The 11,707-nt window shown below is 43.7% G+C and overlaps 2 protein-coding genes across 4 annotated transcripts; one reads left to right on the top strand and one right to left on the bottom strand.

Moving 5' to 3' along the window:
- The first annotated feature begins 335 nt into the window (after positions 1 to 335).
- LOC119550053 lies at positions 336 to 10,698 on the top strand. Of its 3 annotated transcripts, none has more exons than XM_037858511.1 (4): positions 336 to 1,048; positions 1,735 to 1,832; positions 1,899 to 2,058; positions 9,467 to 10,482. In XM_037858511.1, the coding sequence occupies exons 1-4, from the start codon at positions 625 to 627 to the stop codon at positions 10,480 to 10,482; spliced, it is 1,698 nt and encodes a 565-aa protein (XP_037714439.1). In that variant the 5' UTR covers positions 336 to 624. The 3 variants fall into 3 exon arrangements, with proteins under 3 accessions (XP_037714439.1, XP_037714438.1, XP_037714437.1); XM_037858510.1 differs by having other exon boundaries at positions 1,705 to 1,832; XM_037858509.1 differs by lacking the exons at positions 336 to 1,048; positions 1,735 to 1,832; positions 1,899 to 2,058 and adding exons at positions 6,697 to 8,782; positions 8,839 to 8,996 and having other exon boundaries at positions 9,467 to 10,698.
- On the bottom strand, positions 4,619 to 5,921 carry LOC119550054 (probable H/ACA ribonucleoprotein complex subunit 1). Its single transcript, XM_037858512.1, has 3 exons — positions 5,660 to 5,921; positions 4,948 to 5,322; positions 4,619 to 4,892 (listed from the first exon to the last, which is right to left on the bottom strand). Exons 1-3 carry the CDS (start codon positions 5,859 to 5,861, stop codon positions 4,762 to 4,764), a joined length of 708 nt encoding a protein of 235 aa, XP_037714440.1. The 5' UTR covers positions 5,862 to 5,921; the 3' UTR covers positions 4,619 to 4,761.
- Positions 10,699 to 11,707: the final 1,009 nt, after the last annotated feature.

The following is an 11,707-nucleotide window of genomic DNA, read 5'->3' as shown; positions in this document are numbered from 1 at the left end:
AGAAAACATATTTTTAAATAACAACATAAAAAAGCATTTGAGATAAGAGAACTGCGAGTTAACCAGAACAGAACTCGATTTATGAAGCTCGGCTGCTAATGAACGCCAACAACACATAATTATAAAATAATCAGCTTGTGCGCTGAGATCAGTTGGGGTTCCTTGGTGGACCCGTGAGCTCATGACCGGCGATGTCGTCATAGTCGGCAGCCGGAGATTCGTGGCTGATACAAACACATATACGAATACTATACCATTCCCAGCGACAGCGACAACAGCACCGATGTTGGCCAAAATATTTTGCTTCAGTTCTGTTCAGTTCGCATTGGATTCATGAACGAGGCGGTCGGAAACGGGAGGAAACAGCCAGAGCATCGGGAAAACACGCGGAGAAATAAATGCGCGGCGCCGTGGAATCGCGACGGCAGTTCTACTTATAAACTTAAAAATAATACAAATATATAAGTACAATCTCGTGTATATGTGAGCGGAACTCAAGTAATGACGATAAAGTGCCCAATATTTTGAGGTTTTACGGTTCAGCCAGTGAAGAAAAAAGTTCCAACAAAAGAGTTTCTAAAATATTCCAACTTTTACCAAGTTATCCCGGTGAAGTCTTCGACCATGTCGCAAGGCCAAAGCGTAACGCCCATACCCAGTACTCCACCGCCAGGACCTCGAAGGGCCAACCGACCGCCAAGGATCAATATCCACAACCTGACCAGCGGATCGGCGATGAGCCAGGCATCAATGCCACCCAGTGCCCAGCCCCCTTATACAGCTCAGACGAACTTCACGGGCAATGGGACCCAGGGACCCTACTGGCCACCAATGGCCAATCCTTTCGGATCCGGGAACTTCATGACCAAGGGCTACGAGGGCTTCCTCGACCTCACCAAGTCGGGCATGAGCTTCGGCGAGAAGTTCACCTTCGGGATGTATAACAAACTGAGCAACTGGTCGCGCCGGTGGTTCACCCACATCTTCCTCCTTATGATCCTGGCCCTATATAACGCTGGCGGAGCTTTGCTCTTCATGTACATTGAAAGTGAGTTTCAGGAGATTCAGTCTCCATAGACCAATCTCCTTATCGACTTTAGTTCAGCCGCAGATAAGGTGTATCTTTAGCTTTCCTCTAGAGTCAAAAAAAAATTCCATTAGGGTTAAAGACATCCGGACGTGCAGAAGTGCACCGACTTTGTTTGCTTATCAAGCTCTTCGGCAATTGTTTGGAAAATAGTAAACAGTTCAGTTCCCAGCCATTCAAATAAATACACCTGCCGAATGTGTGCGCTGTATTGTAATCGTAAAAACAAGCCCCATCAATTTGGCAGACTGATTCAGTATCCAAGTCCAATGGAACACTCGAATCCCATGGGTACACATATGTGTCTGTATGAATCACAGCTGCTAGGGGATTAATGTGTCGTATAAACAACCAAGACGTTCAGTTGCAGATGATTAACGGGCGGATGGAGGAGTCCCGTCCTAGAGGCTTCATTGTAATAAAGAACTTCTACCAAGTGATGATGATTTGCTGATGAATAGCATTCGAAAATCCAAATCTCTTTGATTTATTGCAGTGTTAAATTTAAGACTCTGTGAATCTGGCAACTTTCCCAGTACAATTTCACTTACTTATTTATGCCAACCTTGACCCAAACCCTCTTCAACTCCTTCCACTTCCAATCTAACTTGTTTAAGACCACTTTGAACCAACCCAAACTCCTGCAGACATTCGAGAAGATCTGAATGACATGGAACTGCAGCAAAAGCAGAAGCAATTCTTCAGCGATATGAGAGAGATGATCAAGGATCCACAAACAAGCTTGGTAAGATTCTTCATTATCTCATATAAAATATCTCGAAGATAATCTATCATTTTGTTGTAATTTCAGGTGTCGAATACAGAAATCGATGGTAAGGTGCTGCGTGTATTTAACGAATATCCTTCGGTGATCGAATCACTAATGAGACAACTAATGCTCAATAAGAAGTCGAATGTATGGACCTTCTGGGACGCCATGGTCTATGCTGCCACCATTTACACGACCATAGGTGAGTGGAACTACAAAGATCCTTCTAGGTGAACTTTCGTAACATCCAAGAGTATTGGAAGTGCAGAAACGCCCACGCCGATAAGATATAGATGTTTGCTTGGGACGCAAGATGGTCTATTTATGTTTATTCTTCTTCATTATTAAGCCAACGAAATATGTGACACAAAAGATGGAAATAGTTTCGGATATTTTTGCGATCGTCGACATTTGCGAGATAAAAAATTTGTGTCTCTTCTTGTGCAGACACAGTTATGGGATCTCTCAAGAGGCTGTGAAATTCTTTGGAATACTGTCACTCCTCACAATTGGGACTTATAAATAACACACGAAACACTCTTTTACCTTATAAATGAATTTCCCCGAATATTCGCTTTACACATTCTTAATCAAAATTTGTTTTTAATTTCACTTTTAATTTGCAAAAGACTTTTCGCGCTCATAAACATGCCATGAAAATGGAAATGAGTTCAACCGAACAAATCTGTGCGGTATAATCAAGTTATGAGTGATTATTCAGCTTGGGAAAACTATGTTTCAAATTCATTGTATGGTTAATTAATGAGTTGATGGCCCTTTAATTCGATTGACTTGTTCTTTGGATTTGTCGAGAAGTTTATCTCTTGCCTGGCGACATGTTTTACTTTCAGTAAGATAAATGTGAAAATGAAAAACATATTTTTTAGTAAATAAATTCTTTTCTTTCGTCGCCAGTTTTGACAAGTTTCCAAGAGAAGAAGCATTAAAAAAATTTAAATAAATCTGCAAGTGTGGAAGTGGAAAACTTTGCACCCACATCAACAAAAAAAGCAATTAACACAAATTGCCAAGTTATTGCCACAATGCGACGACAGAATTTTCTGCTTAAACGTTCGCCTTGTAAGCAGAATTGCAAAGTGTGCTTTGTGAGTGCATTCAGTATAATCAACTTGTCAAAATTGGCACAAGTATAAACAAAACATAGGCCTAAAAACCACTTCTCGATGTGCCTGTATGATCTGGTACTCAATTTGGAATCGAGTCTTTATAATTGGTCTGCGGTTGCTCATGTTCATGACTCACTTGAGAACCAATGCTCACTATATATAGTATTTACTTATTTTTAGGGCCGATATGTCATTAAAACATTACCCATGACACAGTGAAATATTCAAATAATTTGTCTCCTGAATAGCTTATAACATTTTTGGAAAGGTCTCATAAATTATCTCTTGAGTGAGTAATAAAATGTCCGAATTTTACAATAAAGTCTTATTGATTTGTACGAGTAAACAAAAAATCGAACAGATCAAAAACCGGAAAACACTTTATAATACTCAAGCAGAAGCAATATTTGTTAGCCGTCATAAAACTGTTGCTAGTGCGATTAAAATAATACTTAGTATAACCATTCTATGGACTTTCGGAGGCAAAGGCCGGCTATTTTATAAAATGGTGCATGCCCAAATGGAAAACAAATCTCGAAGGCGATTCGGAAATGTTGAATGAAATTGCGAGGAATAAACAAACACAGAATCGCAGTGAAATTCCATAAAAGCGAATACGATCCGTCATCAACGTTTCAGAGGAGAAAGGGATGGGAACTGGACCATCCGACAGTTCGGGGTGAAGATTTAAGGGGATTCCGGAAAGTATCTGATGAAAATTTAACAAAACATTTAATTTATGTGAAATTTCAAAGTGGAGAAATGCTCTATTATGGCAACTATGACGTCAGTGGGGTTCAAGATAAAATAAGAGAAGCCAAGAAAAAGTATTTACAAATTTTGGCACATATAATTCCAATATATTTTCGTTGCGTTTTTGAGAACAGCTGCAAATTAAACAAATTATATGCACGAATCGAACAGCGGAAGGAAACCCCCATACCAAACAATATTGGGGATTTTAAACAAACCTCGCAGAATTCATAAAATTTCAAGGGAACTCGGATGAGTGTGATGCTTACATAAATCTGATACTTTATAATTCCCTAAAACCTAATCGGTAGTGCTTCAACCTTCCGTTAGTCATTCGTTTCTCACACTAATTCGCTCTACTCATTTGGTAGGCTATTAATTATTTCTTTTTCTGAAGGTGCCATCAGTTGAATCAGGTGTTTCTAACACAAAAGAAAATTTAGAATAAATCAAACAGAAAAAATCGAACCAATCGATTCCAGCTTGGGAATTGTTTAAGTCTTATCTTATTCTATTAGATAAACGAGCTGAAAATCTCTTACAACCAATTAAATCTTTGGCTTCCTCAGGCCAAAAAATTCCAACACTTACGAGTGCCGTATTGTGTTTGTTAGGCGATATCTTTTTTAAACACGAGAAATTCGTGACATCATATTATTAATTGCTTTTTGAACGGTTGAAGCAAAGTTATGATTCAAACATTCGAATGCCATTTTAGTAAGACGGCTTTTCTTGAAGACTTTGATCTTCCTTCAGTATTCTGGTTTAACAACTACTTTAACTTCATACAAATGTAAAACCATAGCAAGGTTTTCAAAATAGGGATATATACCATTTAGATTTCAAGTTAAACATGAGTATACATTTTTAGGAAATTTATTTTAGTAGCATTTAGGGTAAAATATTCGATTAGTTGGTCAGCGAACATTACCCAAATGAGCCTTTGCTTACAAACTATTTGGATCTGTACAAAATGTGTGTTGTACATTTCTTTAAATGTTTTAGTGCGGGTCAGATATTGAAAACTACCATCTACCGCGACCACCTCCTCCGCCGCCGCCGCCTCCTCGTCCTCTGTTGAATCCACCACCACCGCCTCCGCGGTTTCCTCCTCTGAATCCGCCACCACCTCGTCCGCCTCCGCCTCCTCGGCCACCTGTTGGAGATAAAAGTTAGTCTCTGTTTTGTAAACATTAATTTTAAAATATTACCTCCTCCTCGACCAAAACCACCTCCACCACCACCGCGACCACCGCCGCCGCCGCCTCCTGAGAAGGCTTTCTTCGCTCCTTTTGGTTGTGGAGGCTTTGGCAGAAATCTTGCAATTGGTAATAACTTTGCAGGGTCGATGTACAATGTCTGGTTTGGCTTGAAACTGTTGGCATACACGTTGTCCGACAGTTTGATGGACACGCTGTAATCACGAACTGTTCCAAAGATTTCGTCTATTTTGCCCACTTGTTCCTTGTTTTCGAGGAATATGGGCGCGTTGAAATATGGGACATCCTGAATACCAACTTTGCACACAAGGTCGTTTTGGCACGAGTAGACGAAGTCACCCAAAGGTATAACTCTCTCCGGGGGTCCTAAAATTAAAGAAAAAGAAAATCTATTAAAGTGTGAAAGACTAGGAAAATTTGGCAAGTTGCCTGAAAGTGGGATAATGGATATTTCAGACGACACTTCCAGACGATGTTTTCTTAATATATCTGAAGAACCATACAAATCGGTCTGGCTACTTATGAGCTTATAGGTATACCATAGTTTTCATGGGAATGTTCGGCGAAATATAAGTAAACAACGTGGTTTCTCTTTGGTCTATTAAAAGTTGTATTAACCAAAGAGGTACAAGTGACGTTGCTATCTTTTTTTACTCTTTTGTTGGGGAGTTCTTTGGGTATTTAAGTAATGCCATCAACATACCATTATCAAACGCTCCACGGCCACCTCCACGTCCACCGCCTCCTCCTCTGCCGAATCCGCCACCGCCTCCTCCTCTTCCAAATCCTCCACCGCCGCCGCCTCCGTTGGATCTGAAGTTGCCGCCTCCGCCTCCGCGTCCGCCGCCGCCACCGCCACCGCCGAATCCTCTTCCGCCGCCGCCACGAGGTTTACCGAATCCCATTTTCAAATATTAAATTATAAATATTGAACACAAAACACGTGCGCGTTCGATCAACCAAAATATTTAGAGACGGACGAAATTTGAATTTCGAAATCGATACATCGATTACTGCAGCCATGTGTTTCGGTATATACTATATGTCTTCTTTGGTATTTTGATGGTCACACTTGACTAAAATGGCGGAATTTTTAAAATTTCTATCCCAAAATTGTTAACTCTAGCAACGTAAAATATAATTGTTAACGATTCTCTGCCCTTTATTATGTTTATCTGTTTTCCACTTTCAAAGCTGAGTACGTTTTTGCCTTACTTAGATACGTTATTAATTTACATAACCGACATGTCAATGTTATGTAAAATACGTGGTCGTGTAAGATATTTGTAAATTTTAGACTAATTGACATCTGTGATTATTTTAAAAAACCGTTTTTATTTAAGTCAATTCGTTTCTATAATGAATCTGATATATTAAATTTATCTACTCCTACAAGATGGCACTCTTTCGAGCGATCATCTAAAGCTTTTTGAGGTCATGTTATTAACAAGCAGATTTTGGGTTGAAAAAGAATTTGAATATAAATTAGCGATTGATAAATTGTTTAGATTTCAGTAATCTAAAAAGCCACTCGTTGCAATTATACATATACAAAATTCCTATTACTCATTTAGAATATATTAAACAAGCACACTAAGAGAGAGAATCTCTCACATCATCGGATGCATTAGATATAGGAGATACTTTCTGACATAGCTATGGCCGAACAGCTGTTGGGATATCTACCAAAAATATAGACAACTGAAATTGAAAATCTTAATTTTCTCCACACTCTCAGCAGTTTGGTGCCAGCCGTGGGCGAGTCTGCTAAATTTATTAAATCGCGTTGAGCTCTACGTGCTCTACTCTATAGAAACAGATACCTAATTTCGTATATGCAAATGCAGTTTTCAAGTACACAAATATAATAGGAAAATAATAGGAAAAGTGCCGAGCCTTAAAGTAAAATCAAGTGCATAAGAAAAGAAAATACGAAACTGCAATCGAAAGTGATATAATTACACAGAGGCATATTTTCATATGCGGAATATGAACGCCTCGTTGGGGAGTTAAAAATAGATGGCTAGAGCATGAGCACGAGCACAAAGATAGATCGCGAAAGTAGCACACGGCAGCGGCTGGAGGGTATGGAGCAGCCAGTGGACGCCAGGCAGCAGCAGCGTCATCGGAGACGCCTGGGACGCAGCCACCGGGAGCCGACGCCAGTGACGGGGGAGGTGCTGCCCCAGGACGACGCCAGTCCGGAGACATCCCCTCCAGATCCCTTGCCTCAGATGGTGCGCATGCAAATTAGACCCCCCGGCACTATGTCCGCCCACGAGAGCAAGATCCTGCGGAAGCGGGACAAGAGCTTCGCCAGCTCCTCGGCACGCAGTCAATCGCAGCCCAGGGAGGCGGAGAAACTGAGCAGTCCGGATGCCAACCATCTCATCAAGCATCGCAGCCTCTCCTCGCCGCGCCACAAGGAGGAGTCCAGCGAGAGCGAGCTGACCACTGGCAGTAGCAGCCGCCGTCCTCTGCCCACCTCTAATCTCGGCCAGACGCAGGACACCCTCAGCCGGCTGGAGCAGAATCTGCAGCGCTTCGAGGACGAACGCCGGCGTTTCGATGCCGAGAAGCGTCTCTTTGAGCGCGAGAAGCGGGAGCACAAGATGCGGCATCGCCAGCAGCTGGACAACGAGGAGCGGAAGCGCCTGCTGCAGAGCTACCGCAAGCTCAGCGATCGCATCCAGCTGCCGCAGGACGAGGAGGAGCGACGGCGGCTCATCCACAGCTTGCGGCTGCAGAGGCACGAGGCGCCCAAGATTCGTGGTCGCAATAGAAGCAGCGGCTACGACGAGTCCTCCACGCAGTTCAGCTCCTCCGATGCGGAGGCAGTGGAAGAGATTCATCAGAGGCCAAGGGCGCCCAAGATTCCACAGGGCTTTGTGGCTGCTCCCATTCGCGGGGCACCACCACCACCACCAACGCAAATGGTGCCTCTAAAACCTCCAGAAAGACTGTCCGTGAGTCGCAACAACTCCCTGTCGCCTGTGAGACCCCAGCGACGTTCCAAGACCCCTGAGCAGCGGGAGCAGATTAGTCGGAAGCACGAGTACGTGGAGGTGGGCGAATCAAGGAACGAAGAGGTAAAGCCCAGGATCTCGGAGGCGGAACAGCAGTCGGAGCTGATGCAGAAGTACATGGAGGCTGCTGAGCGGGCGGCCAAGGCGGAGGCTGCCCTGGCGGAGCAGATCCTCTCGGCGGAGGGAGTGCGTCGCAGTCACAGCTTGAGGTTGGCCGACAAGGAGGAGAAGCCTCCGAAGCGCAGTTCCAGCTTGGAGCGACCGCTGGTGGCCAAGCGATCGGGCAGCCTGGAGAGGAAAGCTCAGGAGCCCCAAGTCACGGAAGAAGTTGTTCTTGATCAGCTTGAACCAGGTGCTGAAACAGGACCAGAACTGGATGTGGAACTGCCCTTGTTACCAGAGGAATCCAAACCGAAAACCGAACCAAAGGTAACCTTCCTGCAGCGCCTCAAGAATCTGTTCCGGCGAAAAAAGAAGGTTGAATGTGAGGATGTCACTGATTTGTCCAAGGAAACTCAGCCGGAGAAGTTGGCCTCCAGGGCCTTTCTATACCACTTCCACCTGGAGGCCCGGCATGAGTGGAAACGCCTCAAGCTGGACTACCCACAGAGGATGGAGGAGCTGCGTCAGCTGCGCAACAAGTGCGTGGCCCACCTCATTCTCCTGGCCATGCTCTTGGGTTTCGGAGGCCTCATATTCAGATACACGGAGGGAGCCGCGGAGAATATCTACAAGTGCGAAGTGCGCAAGGTCAAGCGGGATTTCATCGACAAACTGTGGGATGTCAGTCACAACATGAGGTAGGAACCTATACGGGTTGGCAGGCCAGTAAGTGATCCATTTGTATCTTTGCCAGAGAGGAAGACTGGAAGTCTTTGGCTCGCCACAAGCTGCGCACATTTGAGGATGAACTCAATAACCTGGCCGAGTTGGGGCTGCGACGTTTTCCGGGCCAAAAGTCATGGAACTTTGTCAATTGCTTTATCTTCTGTTGGACCGTGATCACAACCATAGGTAAAAGATCTATGGGAATGGAATTTCGGTTTGATATCCCTTGAAAGGCATAATCATAGGCAAAAGCATTATGTTTTACATCATGTTTGTTGCGTGGAATATGTTTCGGTTGTCAAATAGATATATGTATCTGTACCAAAAATGGCGAAAGCTAATCAGTTTTCGAGAAAGTTACTTTGAGAATGGATTGGATCATTTGATTTTACTTTCTTGACTTGTTATGTAAAAGGGTATATATTAAAACTTATTTTTTTGCTTTAAAAATTTCATACCTTTTTTTTAAGATCTTGTCTAGTTCTTTTTGCTAATACGATAGGTTTCTTAAATTGAAAACTTTACCATCTTATTATGTTGGTTACTGACGTTAATATGGTATATTTCCTCTTAAAATATTTGTTATAACTAACTTAGTTGTATTATTAACCTACGAAATCATCTTTAAAACCCACCTTGCTTCTTGTGCTCCCCAGGTTACGGCCACATCACACCAAAGACGGACTGGGGCCGAGCCCTGACCATCGTCTACGCCATCATCGGCATCCCCATGTTCCTGATCGTGCTGGCCGATCTGGGCAAGGTGTTCACGCGCTGCGTCAAGTTCCTGTGGGCGTATGTGCGTCGAGTGTACTACACCCGCTCCTGTCGCCGGATACGGAAGCAGCAGCAGATCCGTGACGCAATGACCGGATTCAACACGGTCTACGACATGGCCATCCGGCGGCCGAGCATGTTCTTTGGCAAGTCCAGTGTGGACAATGACGAGGAGTCGCAGGCGGATGCCGAGGCAGCCCGTTCGCTGGGTACCTCGCACCCAGAGACGCCCACATCGCCGTATCCGGAGACCTTCGAGGTGGACGACGAGTTCAATCTGCCCGTGTCGGTGGCCACGCTCCTGCTCATCTCGTACATCCTGCTGGGCGCCTTTGGCTTTAAGCTGATAGAGCCGGATTGGGGAAACCTGGACTGCTTCTACTATGTCTTCATCTCGATGTCCACCATCGGTTTCGGCGACCTTGTGCCCGGCAACCCGTTCCTCGTGATGGTCAGCATGATCTACCTGATCTTCGGCCTGGCCCTGACCTCCATGTTCATCAATGTGGTGCAGATCAAGCTGAGCGATCACTTCAAGCGGGCCAGTGCCAAGGTGGGTGCCACCATTGGCATGAATATGGCCAGTGAGTTTGGCGACGAGGGCGGCTCGCAGGTAAACCCTCCATCGGAGATGGCCTCGGTGCACGGTTCGCGGCTGGACAGGATCGAGGAGGATGGCCAGGAGGGCTCTCTGCCCCCGCTGACCTCCATTCTGCGAACACCTCGCCCACTGTCGCCAGCGTTCAGCGGAGTGGATGGCAATGGAAGTGCAGTTGGGGATGGAGAAGGGGATGTCAGTCCACCACCCCTGCTGCCCAGACGTCAGGTTTCCGTGGATCCCCAGCCGCCGGCGGAGGGGGAGGGCAAGAAGAAGAAAAAGCACAGGTTCTTCTAGAGATCTTGGCAACCTCTTCGAAAGAGACTCCCCATAAGGCCAAACTGACAACGCTAACTAGTAAGGAACCTCATAAATGACAAGGCAATTTCAATCGAATTTACCAGAACGCTGTTCTGATACAAAATCTTTTTCTTTTGTTATTTAATTTTACCTATCATCATCTTAGGCTAAGACTAATGTTAATGAAATAAAACACGCGATTTGACAAAGCAATTGCATTCATTTTCTTTATGGCGGAATAGGGAGAAAAGGGGGAAATATTAGTTTTGAAAAAAAAATCTAAAGGATTATACGACTAATTGAATCTACAAATTTCTGTACTTTGCCTATTTCATAGAATCATTTCATGAAATGAGCAATATCGGGTGTGCTGAATGTTTACTTCCGGTTCAACACTCTCTGTAAATTTCGAATAATCAGACATCTCTGCTGATATCATTTCATTGTCTGTGTTGTTTAAACAGAAGCTATTTTTTATTTTATTCAATCGAGAATGCAATTATAGCATAAACATAGTAAGTATTTGTTTATAAATTACTGCAAATGTGAGATCCCTGCTACCCACTTAAATAAAAATACGATTTTATAAATACAAACATGTTTACTGCGCTTTGCGGTTGTAGGTCAAAAGATTAATTGATAGATAAACATTAAAAACATGATTGTACATTTAGCAAAGAACTCTAATATTTGTATTTTAATGTGTTCTTAGGCTGTACCCATAAATATACCTTATTTGATGATTAAATATATGTATTATTAAGTATATTCTTTATTAATCACTTAATTTTTCAATGTTCTGAACAAACCTTCAAGATAATGCAATACTAGTTATAAAGACTTAAAAACTAGCTTTAAAGTTGCTTCAAATTAATTATTTTAATCAATTTACCAAATTTCTGTTAGCCGTTTGATTGTTCAAAATCCGGAATGCAATTATCAAATGGATGTGTGAGCATTACGCTGCTTTTGTACGGGAATGCATTCCGTAATCCTGGCGAAAAGGAGGCGGGGATTTAAATCCGAATGCACTCGGCAGCTGCACATCTGTCGCAGGATGTGGAAGAGGAAGCAGGCCTAGGCGGGGGTTCGCTGAGTGGAGAGAGCCGGTCTCTCTCTCTCTCTCCCGCTCTCTCTCTCTCTTCCCGCTCTCTTGCTGACACCCGACAGGATTACTTTGCTCGGCACATGGCATTCGTGCCCATTCGGCAATCCATTCCAT

The sequence above is a fragment of the Drosophila subpulchrella genome, chromosome 2R, assembly GCF_014743375.2.
Source record: "Drosophila subpulchrella strain 33 F10 #4 breed RU33 chromosome 2R, RU_Dsub_v1.1 Primary Assembly, whole genome shotgun sequence".
Classification (NCBI taxonomy): domain Eukaryota; kingdom Metazoa; phylum Arthropoda; class Insecta; order Diptera; family Drosophilidae; genus Drosophila; species Drosophila subpulchrella.
The sequence above is the reverse complement of the archived record's forward strand: the minus strand, read 5'-3'. Positions and strand labels throughout refer to the sequence as shown.